General features: G+C 45.7%; 1 protein-coding gene across 1 annotated transcript in view; it reads right to left on the bottom strand.

Annotated features, from left to right (window-relative positions):
- Positions 1-2,124, bottom strand: part of SESN2 (sestrin 2) — a 36,022-nt gene extending 33,898 nt beyond the window's left edge. Inside the window, exon 1 of the mRNA XM_075333912.1 lies at positions 2,041-2,124. Within this exon, the coding sequence (XP_075190027.1) occupies positions 2,041-2,046 (6 nt within the window). The 5' untranslated portion in view covers positions 2,047-2,124. The remainder of the gene's footprint in view (positions 1-2,040) is intronic.
- Positions 2,125-18,665: the final 16,541 nt, after the last annotated feature.

Genomic DNA, 18,665 nt, shown 5'->3' with positions numbered 1-18,665 from the left:
GCTTCCAGGGAGAGCCAGCATCACTCATCTGCGCTTACTAGCGTCATCACAGAACTTCCATACTCAGGTCTTCTATAAAGAACCTCATTTACAGCACGGCTGGAGTGGAGCTTACAATCCAAGATTCAGGACCAGAGGCATATACCCACCTGCCGGCAGCACACCGAGGTCACAACTCAATCAAGTCTATGAGAGCCTCGTTCTGGCTTTAATAGATGCACTGGGAGCTTGTGAACTTCTGGCTAGTCACAAGTTACAGGCACAAGATGGCACCATGGGACTGGAGCAGCATTGGTAAAAAATGAAGACCCAGAGGGTGTAGATTAGATCAAAAGCACTACTCCAGGGATGGAGAAATGTAAATTAGCTGTACAGTGGAATAGGGGGCTAGCCTTAAGTCACACCAGCATCCTACAAAGCCCAAGACGATTACTTCTTTCACATGCAAATGTGGGGTCTGTGGGGCAGCCATGACCAGCTCACCATTATGTCCTTTCATTTAGGGGTACTTCTCACATAACGAGATCTCTAGCGAGATCACTGCTGGGTCACAGGTTTTGTGACGTAATAGGGGTCTCACTAACGATCTCGTTATCTGTTATCTGTATACACTAAGCAGCGACCTGGCCCCTGCTGTGAAATCGCTGATCGTTACACTGTTCTGATTTATTTTCTTTAAAGCCGATGTCCTGCTGGGCAGGACGCATCGCTGTGTTTGACACCTACCAAGAGCCTCCTATAGGTCGCTCATAGTTACTGCGTCGTTGGTAAGGTCTGACTGACGACCCACCAGCGATCCTTATCAGTTCGCATAGTTTTCGGGATCGCTGGTAAGTTGTTAAATGTGACACGGGCTTTACACTATGGGAATTTCCCACGTATCTGATTTGACAGTGCTGAAACTCAGGGGTGCGCAGACACACCTGGCCACACCACGGGGGCACTGTACAGTGCAGCTCATTATGGGGGGCACGGAGTCGGGCCACACCACGGGGCACTGTACAGTGCAGCTCATTATGGGGGGCACTGTACAGTGCAGTTCATTATGGGGGCACGGAGTCGGGCCACACCACGGGGCACTGTACAGTGCAGCTCATTATGGGGGCACGGAGTCGGGCCACACCACGGGGCACTGTACAGTGCAGCTCATTATGGGGGGCACGGAGTCGGGCCACACCACGGGGCACTGTACAGTGCAGCTCATTATGGGGGGCACGGAGTCGGGCCACACCACGGGGCACTGTACAGTGCAGCTCATTATGGGGGCACTGTACAGTGCAGTTCATTATGGGGGCACAGAGTCCGGCCACACCACGGGGCACTGTACAGTGCAGCTCATTATGGGGGCACGGAGTCGGGCCACTGTACAGTGCAGCTCATTATGGGGGCACGGAGTCGGGCCACACCACGGGGCACTGTACAGTGCAGCTCATTATGGGGGGCACGGAGTCGGGCCACACCACGGGGCACTGTACAGTGCAGCTCATTATGGGGGCACTGTACAGTGCAGTTCATTATGGGGGCACAGAGTCCGGCCACACCACAGGGCACTGTACAGTGCAGCTCATTATGGGGGCACTGTACAGTGCAGCTCATTATGGGGGCACTGTACAGTGCAGCTCATTATGGGGGCACAGTCCTGCCACACCACAGGGCACTGTACAGTGCAGCTCATTATGGGGGCCTCGCTATATGCGAAGGTCTGATGTAACTTTGTACCATGTTACACAGCAGGATGAACGGGACTACAGGCGCCAGCTGGAAGCACCATGGAAACCGATCGCACAAGCCCCCTAGCGCTCGATCTGCTCCACTGCACGAGTTAACTCCTTAATAGCCGAGCATTAGGCTAACAGAGCAAAGGTCACCGGAGCCCTCCACCATACTGCTCCTAGACCAGCGCTTACTGCCACCCAGCACTACCCGCATAGGAGTCAGACGGAAATACTGGGGACACTTCAGAGGCTGGAAGGCGCAGGGCAGGGGGACAGCACTGCTAGGGAAGGGGCTCAGGCTACATGGCATCAGCTGACCACCCACCTTCATGATCCTGCGGGCACAGCAGACTTTGCATCCGGGGTAACAATCCTCACGGACCCTGGGCCAAGTACACGGACTGCAGGCCACCCTGATGGGGCCAATGGCGCAGATCGCCTCCAGGGCTGGAGAGAGCAATCGGGCTGTGAGGGAGTCGGCCGGGGGGCAAGATGCATAGGCTCTGCTGCACGTCGGGGTCGCTGCTACCACCAGCCGGTCATCTCTACCGCTCTGCCACAGTCTACACTTACTACTGACCACAACTCTTTACAAAGCCTCCTCTTGCTCTATATATAGCTTCGCCTATCCAGAACCTGGACTTTTCCACCAATCAGAGCCTATGAAATAGCAAGCACCGCCCTTCAGAGTTCGCAGTGGTTCACGGGAGTTGTAGTTTTGTCCCTTTGTGTTGCAATATATTCTAGGTATGAAAAACAATTTTTGTAGTCTGGCCAGTGCGAGCCGTTTATCTGCTGTAGTGAGGGATGAAAGTGCGCACTGTGCAGTCATAGGAAAACGTGTGCAAACATGCAGTGTACAGCGCAGAGGGATACAGCGCACACGGGTCTGTCCCTATAAACCGCAGACGGGACGGAGTCCCCATGTCACTATTCTCAGGCGTATACGTGTACTGTAGGTGGGCACCCAGACGGGCCATTGACTATAATGGCGCAGATAAAGTCACCATATCAGGCGTATACAGGTACTGGAGGCAAATACCCAGATGGGGCCATTGACTATAATGGTGCAGATGGAGTCACAGTGTCCCCATTCTCACGTGTAAGATTCCCTCCACTATCTATAAAGACACATCTGCATGTTTTTCTCACAATCTGACATGAAATCAGAATAAACCTTTCCCGTTTTAGGTCAATTAGGAACCAAAGTTATTTATATTTGCCAGAATAATGAGAGAATGTTTTAAGGCATTTTTATTACTTTCTGCAGTCAAAAGTTTGCATACACTATTCCTTTAAATAATATGGGACATCCCATATTATGATGTCATATCTTTGAACTGTTTGCCTATAATGACCATTGTTAACTTAAGTGTCACGTCCCCACCGTAGTCCACTCCTGCGACTTCTGCTTTAGTCACCGACCACCTCCATATTCCCGCCGTGGACAGTGCTGGTGATAGGGGAGGAGTCGGTGCCAGTGGCTCTGGTGGGTGCAGGCTCCGCTCATCCACTTAGCTGGGTTTCCCTGAGACCTGCAGCACCTCTGGCTGACTGTAGTGGCATGTGTCTACCTTTCAGCTACTGCCAATTTCATTAGTATTTGGTACCATTGCCCTTACATATCAGTTGGGTCACACATTTTTGATATCCTTCCACAAGCTTCTCACCATAGTTGGTAGGAATTTGGGCCCATTTTCTCTGAAAAAACTGGTGTAACTGAGCCATGTTTGTAGGTCGCCTTGCTCGCACCTGCCTTTTCAGCTTTGCCCATAAATTTTCAATAAGATTGAGATCAGGGCTTTGTGATGGCCACTCTAAAACATTGACTTTGTTTTCCTTGTCACTTTCTAACCAGTTTGGCAGTATGCTTTGGATCATTATTCAGCTGGAAGACACATTTCCGCCCAAGCTTTAAGTTCCTGATGCCTTGAGATGTTGCTTCAGTATTGCCACATAATCTTATTTCCTCATGATGCCATCTATTTTCTGACGTGCACCAGTCCCTCCTGCAGCAAAACAACCCCACAACATGATGCTGCCACCCCCGTGTTTCACAGTTCGGATGGTGTTCTTAGACTTCTCCCTTTTTCCTCCAAATGTATTTGTGGCGCCCCTGACCTGGTCAGGCACCACTGAGTACTGCACCCATGCTGGGGACAGTACAATACAGGTAATCCAGAAGGCTGACCGGGGTGTGGAACACAGGCGCATAGTAATCAGCTCTCACACATGTACCCATGAGAGGACCCCTGGGGATCCCAGGAGGGGGAAAAGCCTTGACCTTCACTGGAATAGTGGAGGGGGCCAAAAGCCTCCATCTCCTCTCAAGGGGTGTGGTAAGAGAATCTGGTTGCTAGGTGGCGTAGGCAAGAACAGGAGAGGAGGGGCAGTGAGTCAGTTAGAGCAGAACTCCATAGGGCTCAGTGAGGAGCAGACCTGTGGGGCTGTTGCTGTCTAACAGCGCCCGCGCAGTGGCTACTGACGGGGGAGAACGGTCAACTAGGAGTGCTACCCGAAATCCATCTTCAGCTAGAGAGAGAGCAACGGAGTGGGAAGTAAGGAGACTGCTAGAGAGTACCAGGCCCAAACGGGCGGCAGATCCCGAAGCGGAGATAGATCCAGCTTTCTTTTGCTAAACCTGCCGGTGTGGGGCTCTCAAAGCCCACGCCACAACACCACAAAAGCCGCAGCCACGTAGCCACAGTTAGGGCCCATAGCTCACAGGAGGCAAGAAGCTGGAGTGATCTGGCCCAGGCGACAAGCACACGGCGAACGAAGGGGAGAGAGGCTGCAGCAACTTCCCTGGGTGACCCCCATAGGGACTCAAAGTCGGGGTCACCCCAAACCACCAAGGGCTAAGGAAGGCGAGTTAGTAGTCACCCTCACAAGTCAGCCTGAAGGACACCTGGTTCCCGCCTGGTTCATCCCAGCTACGCCCGGGTTACTCACCCTGCCACCTGAAGTGAGTAAAAACCCTGAAAGACATTCTGCCTGTGTGGAGTTATTCTGCGCCTTGTGGTACTACGCACCTACACCGGGCCCTGGGGCTTGCCTCACTCTCAGGAGGCTATTCCAACTAACTGCACATACCATCAGCCCCAGGCGACCCTCAACCTGCAGTGGCGGTCCCTACTGGCCGCAATACTGAGAGTGGCGTCACGACAAGAAGAAGATCTCCTACCTGTGACCAGATCCAGCTGAGTGGAGTCCCTGAAGGTAATGCACCGACACAGCGTTTGCGGGGCTTCACATCTGGCGTCACGAACAGGATAAGGACTAGACCTGTTCAGACAGGTGACCATGTGCCTGGGCGGTCCGCTTGAAAAATTGGAAGCGCCGCCATATTGCCACCATGAAAAGCGCGCTGAAAAACAACAGCAGCCCGCGCTGGAAGAAGTTACCGCCCACGAAGAGGTGTGGCTACCCAGAGATCCCCTGCAGAGTTCTGACCTCGCAAGTGAAGAGAGCGGAGGCGTCCAGAGACGTCGGGACAGAAAGGGAGCCAGAAGCCTGCTGCTGGGAGAGGAGCTGCTGAAAGAGGCAGAGCAGAAACTGAACAGCTTGCTACTAGAGGCAACGGCGAGTCCACTGCTGGGAAATCGTGCAGGAGAGGGCGCAGAAGAAATGGCGTCTGACCGCAGAAATCCAGAACCGGGCTCCGCTGCCTGTTGGTATCGGGAGCTGGCCCAGTTCTGCGACCGACTGGAGACCCGGGTCGTGGAGCAGATCCGAGAAGAACGTATGGAACTTCTGGAGATGGCTGCCGCGGTTCAGGCCTATGAGAGGGGAACCGCACGACGAGTGCCAGACCGCACGGCGACGACTCAGACCCCGATGCTGCTACCGATGGGTGAGTCCAGTGTTGCCCCTGCCGGCCCGGATGCCCCGACCCCTGCTGCCACGCCCGCGGTCCCTGAAGAGGCGCCCGGCGTGGCGACGCTGAGCCAGGCCGCCGCAGCGATGCCCTGCCCGGCCCGCAAAGAACCGGCTGCCACCGCGACCCTCATCCGCGCCGCAGGCGTAACGCTGACCCAGGCCGCCGCAGCGATGCCCTGCTCGGCCCGCCAAGACCCGGCCGCCGCAGCGATGCCCTGCTCGGCCCGCCAAGCCCCGGCCGCCGCAGCGATGCCCTGCTCGGCCCGCCAAGCCCCGGCCGCCGCAGCGATGCCCTGCTCGGCCCGCCAAGCCTCGGCCGCCGCAGCGATGCCCTGCTCGGCCCACCAAGACCCGGTCCCTGCAGCGACGCCCAGCCCAGCCTGCACCGATTCCATCGCGACAGCGACGCCGATCCAGGCCGCCGCCAACCAGGGCGCGGCCCGCCAAGACCAGGTCGCCGCCATACAGGGCGCGGCCCGCCAAGAGATTGCATCACCATTTACCCCGGCCTGTAAGGCCAGAGCAGACACCGCTCCCCAGTCCAAAGAGGTCCCTGCTAGGAAGTCCCTGATAGGAGAGGACCCCGAATACTGGAAGCTGAAGGCGCGGATCCACCAGGCCAGGTATACCCTGAAAACCACCAGCCCATGAAAGCCGCCTCTACATCCTGCCAGAAGTGGCTGAAGTCGCGGCCAACGTGAAAGGGTTTTGGGTGGGTTAACGGACTTGTGGGTGGAGGGTGGTGATGTATGGTACCTGGTGCTTTTAAATGTTTTACATGTTTTAATGTTTTATGCATTTTTAAAATGTTGTCTTGCAGCCCGAGGACGTGCTGGTGATAACTAAGGGGGAATGTGGCGCCCCTGACCTGGTCAGGCACCACTGAGTACTGCACCCATGCTGGGGACAGTACAATACACGTAATCCAGAAGGCTGACCGGGGTGTGGAACACAGGCGCATAGTAATCAGCTCTCACACATGTACCCATGAGAGGACCCCTGGGGATCCCAGGAGGGGGAAAAGCCTTGACCTTCACTGGAATAGTGGAGGGGGCCAAAAGCCTCCATCTCCTCTCAAGGGGTGTGGTAAGAGAATCTGGTTGCTAGGTGGCGTAGGCAAGAACAGGAGAGGAGGGGCAGTGAGTCAGTTAGAGCAGAACTCCATAGGGCTCAGTGAGGAGCAGACCTGTGGGGCTGTTGCTGTCTAACAGCGCCCGCGCAGTGGCTACTGACGGGGGAGAACGGTCAACTAGGAGTGCTACCCGAAATCCATCTTCAGCTAGAGAGAGAGCAACGGAGTGGGAAGTAAGGAGACTGCTAGAGAGTACCAGGCCCAAACGGGCGGCAGATCCCGAAGCGGAGATAGATCCAGCTTTCTTTTGCTAAACCTGCCGGTGTGGGGCTCTCAAAGCCCACGCCACAACACCACAAAAGCCGCAGCCACGTAGCCACAGTTAGGGCCCATAGCTCACAGGAGGCAAGAAGCTGGAGTGATCTGGCCCAGGCGACAAGCACACGGCGAACGAAGGGGAGAGAGGCTGCAGCAACTTCCCTGGGTGACCCCCATAGGGACTCAAAGTCGGGGTCACCCCAAACCACCAAGGGCTAAGGAAGGCGAGTTAGTAGTCACCCTCACAAGTCAGCCTGAAGGACACCTGGTTCCCGCCTGGTTCATCCCAGCTACGCCCGGGTTACTCACCCTGCCACCTGAAGTGAGTAAAAACCCTGAAAGACATTCTGCCTGTGTGGAGTTATTCTGCGCCTTGTGGTACTACGCACCTACACCGGGCCCTGGGGCTTGCCTCACTCTCAGGAGGCTATTCCAACTAACTGCACATACCATCAGCCCCAGGCGACCCTCAACCTGCAGTGGCGGTCCCTACTGGCCGCAATACTGAGAGTGGCGTCACGACAAGAAGAAGATCTCCTACCTGTGACCAGATCCAGCTGAGTGGAGTCCCTGAAGGTAATGCACCGACACAGCGTTTGCGGGGCTTCACATCTTGATGGTCATTATGTCCAAACAGTTCAATTCTACTTTCATCAGACCACAGGACATGTCTCCAAAAATTAAGGTCTTTGTTCCTGTGTGCATTTGAAAACATTAATCTGGCTTTTTCATGTTTCTTTTGGAGTAATGGCTTCTTCCTGGCAGTGTGACCTTTTAGCCCATGTTGATACGGTATTTGTTTCACTGTATATAATGACACAATCTTACCAGCTTCCGCCAGCATCTTCACAAGGTCTTTTGGTTTTGATCTTGGGTTGATATGCACATGTCTGACCAAAGCACGTTCATCTCTGGTACAAAGAACCCATCTTCTTTCTGAGTGCTATGATGGCTGGACATTCCCATCTTGTTTGTACTTGCGTATAATTGTTAGTACAGATGAAAGAGGCACCTTCAGATATCTGGAAATTGATCTCAAGGATGAACCAGACTTTTGAAAGTTCACAATTCTCTTCCTGAGATCTTGGCTGATTTCTTTTGACTTTCCCATGATGCTACACAAAGAAGCAGTGTGTTTCAGGTGTGCATTAAAATACATTCACAGGTGTGTCTCTAATTTACTCAGATGTTGCCAATAAACCTATGAGAAGCTTTGAAAGACATTACATCATCATATGGGCTGTCCCATATTGTTTAAAGGCATAGTATTCTTAAGGGGGCTTTACACGCTGCAACATCGCTAACGATATATCGTCGGGGTCACGTCGTTAGTGACGCACATCCGGCGTCGTTAGCGACATCGCAGCGTGTGACACCTAGGAGTAACGATCAACGATTGCAAAAACGTCAAAAATAGTTGATCGTTGACACGTCGCTCTTGATAATATCGTTGGTGGGGCATGCCGCTGGTTGTTCGTCGTTCCTGCGGCATCCCATATCGCTATGTGTGACACCGCAGGAACGACGAACATCTCCTTACCTGCGTCCACCGGCAATGAGGAAGGAAGGAGGTGGGCGGCATGTTCCAGCTGCTCATCTCCGCCCCTCCTCTGCTATTGGGCGGGCCGCTTAGTGACGTCGCTGTGACGCCGAATGCACCTCCCCCTTAAGGAGGGATTGTTCGGAGCAACAGCGACGTTGCTAAGCAGGTATGTGCGTGTGACACTGCCGTAGCGATAATGTTCGCTACGGCAGCGATCACCACATATTGCAAGAACGACGGGGATAGGTACTATTGCTCGCGACATCGCTAGCAATGGCTAGCGATGTCGCAGCGTGTAAAGCACCCTTTAGTGTATGTAAACTTTTGACTTTGCTGAAAGTAATAAAAATGCCTTAAAACATTCTCATTATTCTGGCATTTGGCAAATATAAATAATTTTGGTTCCCAATTGACCTAAAATGGGAAGAGTTTATTCTGATGTCATGTCAGATAATGAGAAAAACATGCAGATATGTCTGTTTAGATAGTGTATGTAAACTTCTGGTTTCAACTGTACATGTACTGAAGGCAGATACCCAGACGGTGCCATTGACTATAATGATGCAGATGGAGTCACCATTTCACTATTCTCAGGGGTATACGTGTACTAGAGACAGCCACCCAGACGGGGCCGTTGACTCTAAAGGCTGCTTTACACGAGGCAATCGATCGTGCGATTTCGTTGGCGATGTGTGTTTTTTTTGTTTTGCTTGTATCGCTGATAGGTAGTTGTCTATGCCTCACACGTTGAGTGTTGCTAAACGACACCAATGCACTCATCGATATATTGACTGGCCATGGCGGTCGTTCAAAAGGCTTCACACATGTTTTCCTCGGGTCAATCTGTCTTTTGTATGGGCGTTAATAGCCAAACTATACACCCCTCCGTGACGTTGTCTGGACTTCTGCACACCCTGAATTCTTCTGTCCTGCTCAATCCAGTTCTGCTAATGTGTTTGATTGGTTAAAGGGAACCTGTCATCAGAAATTTAGCTATAAAGCTAAAAGTTCCCCCCTCTGCAGCTCCTGGGCTGCATTCTAGGAAGCTTCCTATAGATTTTGTGTCACCTTTTATCCCAAAATAAACACTTTATAAACTGGTACCTTTTCGTATGTAAATTTCTTAATTTTCCATGTGGGCGGGCTGCCTGATGTACGTTGCTGTTCCTCCATCATATTGACGCCGCCCCCGAACGCTGAATTTGAAAGTTCAGGACACCGCCCCTGGGTGCCCGTGGTCCAGCGCATGCGCTGTTCCACTGTAGCGGTGCCGTGCACTGTGTGCACGTGCGACCGCTGTGACGCTTTGCGCGGGCACGAGGTTATGGGCGGCGCTGTTAGTGTCATCAGTAAGTGCCGCCCATAACCTCGTGACCGCACTTTCCCCTATTCCTCCAGCGTTATGCGCAAGCGCTGGAGGAATGATGCCCGGACGTCCCCTCCTTCCCATCATGCTCAGCACGAGGTCACGAGGTTATGGGCGGCACTTACTGATGACACTAACAGCGCCGCCCATAACCTCGTGCCCGCGCAAAGCGTCACAGCGGTCGCACGTGCACACAGTGCACGGCACCGCTACAGTGGAACAGCGCATGCGCTGGACCACGGGCACCCAGGGGCGGTGTCCTGAACTTTCAAATTCAGCGTTCGGGGGCGGCGTCAATATGATGGAGGAACAGCAACGTACATCAGGCAGCCCGCCCACATGGAAAATTAAGAAATTTACATACGAAAAGGTACCAGTTTATAAAGTGTTTATTTTGGGATAAAAGGTGACACAAAATCTATAGGAAGCTTCCTAGAATGCAGCCCAGGAGCTGCAGAGGGGGGAACTTTTAGCTTTATAGCTAAATTTCTGATGACAGGTTCCCTTTAAATCCCATATATATTGTGACTCTCATGCGTCCGTCTTTGTTGCCTCGTGTTTTATTAGTATCAGTCTTGTTTTTTGTTTGTTTTCTGGATTCTGGCGATTTAAGAGTGTCTATCTTCAAAAGGTGGGTTTGTTTTGGTTCTTTATGATTTATTTAATCTTAAATTTTAACCGTAAAAAATCTGGATCTTGTGTTGGTGTTTGGTTTTGTGTTTTTTTTTCTTTTTTTTTTGTCCTCGTGTTATATGGGTTTTTTTTTTTTAAAAATTAATAATTATTGGATTGTTGTTTTGATTTAAACGTTATCTTTTTTTAAATTTTGTTTACAATTAAAAAATTAAACTAAATTTGATTTTCTATATTCCTTTACAGATGACGGCTCATCAAAACGAATTATTTTTGCGTGATTTTATTGACAAATATCGCACACTAACCTGTCTTTTGAAAATTAAATCGCAGGAATAAAGTAACAAACGCATCAAACAAGCGGCTTATGCGGAACTGATTACTATATATCAAAACCATTTTCCAAATGAGCCTGTGGATGTAAATCTGATTAAGAAAAAAATCCAAGGCATTCGCACTGTATATAAAAAGGAACTCAATAAAGTCGAGGAGTCACGACGATCAGGGGCTGCCACAGCCGATCTTTATGTTCCACGGCTGTGGTATTATGACCTACTTGACTTCACAAGAGACCAAGAGATTCCAAGGTCATCAACAAGTATGCTTTCGATTCAGGAGTCACAAAATGTGGAGATTGCCAACGAACAAGCGTCACCATTGGTATTTTTGCCTTTATTCAAAAATTATAGTTGCCAAACTATGAACCTCTTTTTGTAAATTGAAAATCATCTTTTGTTCTCTCTATCAACCTTTCTTGTTATAATTTTTTTTTTTTAAATGTTAGAAACTATTGTTTATTTTGTTAAAATTATTTTATTTTAAAAAGAAAAAAAGAAAATAAATTGGTTTTCATGATTTTAAAAAAATAACCTTGTTGCCTTAGTAAATATGTTTAATCTTATCACAAATGTGTACACACATCATTATAATTTATTTTTATTTTTTTTTATAAATTTAGGATTCAGCTATTGAGAACACATCTCAAGAGCTGAAAACTCCAAACAGCTCTCTAAATCCTAGTATACCGGAGTTTGAACAAACACCTGGCCCATCAAGACCTTTTTTTTAGGCAATTACCAAGGAGAATGAGAAGACCTACGTTATTAGCACGTGGAAACGAGTTGACGTCTCTTTGCCGGTCTATACTTGAAAAACATGACCGTCCCCCTGTATCCGGATTTGCGCATTATGTTGATGATGTTTGCAAAACAATAGAAAAAAAAATTCAAAAAATACATGCTGAAAGAATCATCTCCCAAGTCCTACAAGACAAGAAAATCGCCTAACATCTGCAACAGTTTTAACAGAAGACGTCGCCCAAGAAAATACAACTGTTGTTGCCGATGTGGCAACCCTTTGGGAATCTGTTTCACTATCACCACCTCGAAAAGTAAAAAGCAAAAGGCGTCGTTAAATTATCTTTTTTTTTTTTTTTATTTTGGTAATTGACTTGATAAATTTTGCCTTGAAAATTGAATTCATGTATACATATTTTTTTTTGTTTGTTTTTCTATCACACAAATTAACAAAAAAATTAGACAAAGAAAATATTTGTCAGCAATATGTAAATTATCTATTGTTTATGTGTCACTTAATATTATTTATGTGTTAAATATGTCATTAAATATTTTTTTTTGACACAATTATTTTTATGTTTTTTTGGTTTCTAAAATCTAACAATGATTTTGTCTGTATTTCACCAAAATAGTTTAAGGGCCAGAAAATACATAATATGGGTCATTTTTCAATTATATTTATTATATCGTTTTTTTTGATACCCATTCAGATACTATTTGTTTTGAAATTTTCAAAAAAACAAACACAACTTTAAAACATCATTACATGTTTCTAAACATAATTTAAAAAAAAAAAAGAAAAAATTAACATAAGGCATTTTCATGCATGAATTTTTTCAACAATTGAACATGATCATGTGCTGCCTGGGATAATCTGCATGCTGACTGGTACACTTCCTCAAGCCTTGTTCGATTATCTGTTTAAAAAAAAAGTTATTTTTTTTTTTTTTTTTACACAATTTTTTATGATAAATTAAGTATAACTAAAACTAAAAAAAATACCACAATAAACGGAAATTAATAAAAATCACCTTGTCTTACTTGTCCAGAAGCATGGTCTGATTCTGAATCAGAACTGAGTGTCCAACCAGCAGCATGAACACGTCTTGCAGCAATAGGAGGAGGAACTTCAATGTGATCTAGGGAGTAACATAATTTTTTAGCCATTGTTAATGGTTTGGACTTGAAAAATCTTTTCATATTTAAAAAAAAAAAAAAAAAATATATATACCTTGATCATAATCCCCATTTTGAGCAAAATCTTGATTATGTTCTGCAGATGGTCCAGGAGTAATGTTTATTGCGCTCCCTTGGTCCTCTACACGTGCTGATCATTGAACCAAAAAAGGAATAATTTAAACAAAAATATCTTTTATTTATAAAACTTTATAACAAGGCATATTTTACACTATAATATTTAACACATATAATACACATGGCTTAGCAAATATATAATGTGCGTTTTTAAAAAAAAACAAAAAAAACAAACTATAGCAAATAAATACCTAGAGTAGTAGCATTACGTGCTCTAATTTCGGCTAGACGTTCCTTGCCTCGATATTTCAGATCAACCATTTTTTTCCTTATCTGCATTTTGGAGCAGTGTAGGCCAAAATTATGCCGAAGTGCTTTCTTTATTTTTTTAAGTACTTGTTTTTTATGCTCCCTTGGACGTTCAGTTATAAGTTGACATTCATAATCTCTATCATCCATTTCGTTGACAAGAAGATGGATTTCAGCATCTCCCCAGACACTTGCTCACAAGTTAGAAGACATCTCTGTTTATGATATTTTTAAACCAGAAGTCAACTTTGCAGCCTCATTGTAGTGAAAGGAAGTGATGTCAGTTGTTATTTCTCATACATTGGATAAAGTTTTTTTTCTTTGAAAGTATGTTATGTTTGATTTTTTAATATATTTTGTGAATCATATATTTTTAAAAATTTATAAAGAAAGTTTTGTAAAAAATGTTATTTTCTTTTTACTTTAAATTTATGGATGAATTTTTTAATTTTAAAAAAAAATTTAAATAAAAAAAAAATTTAAAATTAAAAAACAAGGATAATTATATGTAAATTTTTGGCACATACTTGCAGAAGACACTATAATGAGTAATAATGTTGACTTAATTTAAAAAAGCTAAACATGTTTTGTTTTTTTTTTTAAAAAAAACAAATCAAAACCGAAAACAACCAGATTACCAAAAATTAAAAAAAAAAAAAAAAATTAAGATGCATTAAAATAATCACAAAAACGATCCCGATTAATTATGGCATCATGCCTGACACGACCTGAAGATGGAAGTGTAGGCAGGGATGGCAACTGAGGATCCCGAAAACGCCACGCTCCAGGGACAACATCTGAAACACCACTGACAATGTTGTCTACATAGCCTGGGGGCATGTAGGCTGCTGCATCCATTTTGCGTAAAAAATTGTGGAGCACACAGCTGGCAAGAACAACACTATCTATGGATTCTAGTTTCAGATTGATTGGTGTTGCGAATACACGAAACCAACTTGCCATTATTCCAAATGTATTCTCAACAACCAACCGTCCCCTTGAGAGACGGTAATTAAAATTTTGACGTTCGGGATTCAAAGAAGACTCTGGATAAGGCCGCAGAAGATGGCTTTGAAGAGGGAACGCCTCATCCCCTAAAAAAACAAAATTTAAATTATTTTCATTAACTGAATTTGGAGGCAAAGGTAAATGTGAACTAAATAAACGCTTTCCAAAATCAGTTTGTTCTAAAACGCCACCATCGGAAACACGGCCATTTATTCCTACATCCACTGTTAAATACTCATAATTTGCATTAACAACTGCAAATAAAATTATACTAAAGAAACCTTTATAGTTATTAAAAAAAGAACCACTATTTGGGGGCTTAATTATTCTAATGTGCTTGCCATCAATCGCACCACCGCAGCAGGGAAATTGCCACCGCGTCGCAAAATTAAGAGCAATTTCAGACCATTCTGAAGTTGTCTTGGGGAAATGCATGAAATCTGCTAACGCATGTAACTGACAAGTCTCCAGAATTAATGAACTTAATAGGGATCTCGAAATTCCAGCAGAATATTGTAAATCTGTGAGGCTACGGCCTGTGGCAAGATAGCGCAAAGTCACCAGCAACCTTTCTTCCGCTGGAACAGCCTTACGCATGACAGTATTTCTGCGCATTATGTATGGGCTGATACGTGTCAGGACTAATGAGAATGATTCTTCCGACATACGGAGATAGTTGTGGTAATCATGTGAATTTCGTTCCTGTAAATCATGTACTAGATGCACGTGGGATATCTCATCCCTTCGAAGCAGCCATTGGCATGGCCATAATCTTTTTGGCCGTGGATTCATACGTGTATGTTGGTCCATGTCCTCCTCCTCCTGCAATATCTCAGTCATAAGGAGACCCACAGATAAAATGTCAGTTTCGACATTGCTGAACATCCTGTTACGTTAAATTATAGAAAACAACCCATAAGAATGACGCCAAATGATGGAGTAAAGAATAAATTAAATTTGATTGCCATATAAAAACTTACCACAAAAAATGGATACCAAGGAGAGAAGGCGAAAGATCCCGCGAAAAAACAAACCAGAATAATTAAGACAAATGCACTATTAAACACTGTGCATAAAGGCAAGCCTGAATGGAGAAACATCAGGACTACAGCTCCGGCTTTTATCTCAGGAATAGCCAATCAAAACGCATCTGCTACAACCAATCCGAATATATTAGGCGTGACTATTTAAAACATCAAATACGCCCTGAACGTTTAACCCTTTAGTGACGGAGCTAATTTTCACCTTAATGACCAGACCAAATTTTGCAATTCTGACCAGTGTCACTTCATGAGGTTATAACTCTGGAACGCTTCAACGGATCCCGGTGATTCTGAGATTGTTTTTTCGTCACATATTGGACTTCATGATAGTACCAAATTTAGGACAATATTTTTTGTGTTTATTTATGAAAAAAATTGAATATTGGCAAAAATTTTGAAAATTTAGCAATTTTCAACTTTTGAATTTTTATACCGTTAAACCAGAGATTTCTGTGACACAAAATAGTTAATAAATAACATTTCCCACATGTCTACTTTACATCAGCACAATTTTGGAAACAAAATTTTTTTTTGTTAGGAAGTTAGAGGGGTTCAAAGTTTATCAGCAATTTCTCATTTTTACATCAAAATTTACAAAACCAGTTTTTTAGGGACCACATCACATTTGAAGTGACTTCAATAGGCCTAGATGACAGAAAATACCCAAAAGTGACACCATTCTAAAAACTGCACCCCCCAAAGTACTCAAAACCACATTCAAGAAGTTTATTAACCCTTCAGGTGCTTCACATGAACAAAAGCAATGTGGAATGAAAAAAAGCAAAAATTAAATTTTACCTAAAAATGTTGCTCTAACCCAAATTTATTCACTTTTAGAAGAAATAACACAACAAAATGGACCTCAAAACTTGTTCCCCACTTTCTTATGAGCGCGCCGATACCCCACATGTGGTCAGAAACCTCTGTTTGGACAAATGGGAGGGCTCGGAACAGAAGGAGCAATATTTGAATTTTGGAAAGCAAATTTGGCTGAAATAGATTGCGGGCACCATGTTGCATTTACAGGTCCGCTAAGGTACCTAAACAGAAGAAATCCCTCACAAGTGACACCATTTTGGAAACTAGACCCCTCAAGGCTTCTATCTAGGGGTATAGTGAGCATTTTAGATCCACAGGTACTTCACAGATTTTGTTAACGTTACGTTGTCATATTGAAAATTTTAATAATTTTCTCAAAAATGTTGCTTTAGCATCAATTTTCTCACTTTTTCAAGAGGTAATTCCAAAAATTTGACCTCAAGGTTTGTTAACCACTTTTTTATGAGCGCGGTGATACCTCACATGTGGTCTGAAACCTTTGTTTGGACAAATGGGAGGGCTTGGAACGAAAGGAGCAATATTTGAATTTTAGAAAGGAAATTTGGCTGAAAAAGATTGCGGGCACCATGTCGCATTTGGAGGTCCCCTAAGGTACCTAAACAGCAGAAACCCCGCACAAGTGGCCCCATTTTGGAAACTAGGCCCCTCAAGGAATTTATCTAGATGTTTGGTGAGTACCCTGAACCCTCAGGTGCTTCACAGAATTTTATAACGTTGAGCCATGAAAAAAAAATAATAAAATTTTACCACAAAATTGTTATTTCAACCAGGTAGCTTTTTTTTTACAAGAGTAAAAGGAAAAAATTCAGCATAACATTTATTGTGCAATTTCTCCTGAGTTTGGCGATACCTTATATGTGGTGGAAATCAACTGTTTGGGCGCATGGCAGGGCTCGGAAGGGAAGGAGTGCCATTTGACTGCAAAATTGGCTGGAATCAATAGCGGACGCCAGGTTGCATTTGGAGAGCCCCTGAGGTGCCTAAACAGTGGCGGTCCACCACAAGTGACTCCATTCTGGAAACAAGACACCTCAAGGCTTTTATCAAGGTGTATAGTGAGCAGTTTGAATCCACGAGTACTTCACAGAATTTGATAAGCTTAGGTTGCCATATTGAAAATTTTCATTTTTTTCACAAAACTGTTGCTTTAGCATCAAATTTCTCACTTTTTCAAGAGACAACAACAAACCGTGGACCCCACAGGTTGTTATCCAATGTCTTATGAGCACAGGGATACCCCATATGTGGCCAAAAACCTCTGTTTGGATAAATGGGAGGGCTTGGAATGGAAGGAGCACCATTTGAATTCTGGAAAAGTTGAAATAAATTGCGCGCACCATGTCACATTAGCAGGGCCCCTTGGGTATCTATACATCAGAAAACCCCCACAAGTGACCCCATTTTGGAAACTGGATTTTATTCAGGAGTATAGTAAGCATTTTGAATCCACAGGTACTTCACAAAAATGTTGCTGTAGCAACAAATGTCTCACTGTTAGGCTCTGTGGCCATGATCCAGCGACACGGCATCTAGTACACAGTGTCAGCCTCCTGCAGAGATGTGAGTGTTGTCCACGGGAGAACGCAGCTGCCCAAGCCCACGATTTGGGTTCAGGCCGCTGTGGAGCTCTATGCTACCTGCAGAGAACACTCATCTCCGCAGCATAAATTGACATGCTGAGGCTCGGGAAGCTGCGCCACAGGTCCGTTTATGCTGCGGAGAAAAGAAGCACATTGGGCATGGGATTTCTAAAAATCCTTCCACTGTGCTTCTACTGCACAACGCAGCATTATGGACACAGGGAAAACACTCTGCGCCCAAAACGCTGCAAACCCTGATTGTGGGCACACAGCGTAAAATGCTACAATGGATGAATGGATAGATGTCAAACAAATATAACGTCCCATTCCCCTGCATATTCTAAGCTGGCGCCCTTTAGTGCCTTTCATGTGGCACTAAAGGGTGCCTAGCCTTGTATTTAGCCCCCCAAAAAATTAATAATTAAAATAAACGACGTGGGGTCCCCCCTATTTTTGATAGCCAGCTAGGGTAAAGCAGACAGCTGTAGCCTGCAAACCACAGCTGACAGCTTCACCTTGGCTGGTGATCAATTTGGAGGGCTCCCCAGGCGTTTTTTAAAAAAAAAAAAAAAACGTGGGGTCCCCCCCAAATTAGATCACCAGCCAAGGTGAAGCGGACAGCTGGGGTCTGGTATTCTCAGGGTGGGAAGAGCCATGGTTATTGGACTCTTCCCAGCCTAAAAATAGCAGGCCGCAGCCGCCCCAGAAGTGGCGCATCCATTAGATGCGCCAATCCTGGCGCTTCGCCCCAGCTCATCCCGCGCCCTGGTGCGGTGGCAGACGGGGTAATATATGGGGTTGATACCAGCTGTAATGTCACCTGGCATCAAGCCCTGGGGTTAGTGATGTCACGGCATCTGAACAGATACCCGACATCACTAACCCAGTCAGTAATAGAAAAAAAAAGACAAAAAAAAAATTTATTTGAAAAAACACTCTCCGAAACATTCCTCTTTTACCAATTTATTGAAAATAAAGAAATTCCGGTCGCTGTAATCCATTTTGGAGGTCCCGCGCCGACTCTGGATC

The sequence above is a fragment of the Anomaloglossus baeobatrachus genome, chromosome 2 (assembly GCF_048569485.1).
Source record: "Anomaloglossus baeobatrachus isolate aAnoBae1 chromosome 2, aAnoBae1.hap1, whole genome shotgun sequence".
In the NCBI taxonomy this organism is placed as follows: domain Eukaryota; kingdom Metazoa; phylum Chordata; class Amphibia; order Anura; family Aromobatidae; genus Anomaloglossus; species Anomaloglossus baeobatrachus.
This window is presented reverse-complemented; position numbering and strand designations above follow the sequence as displayed.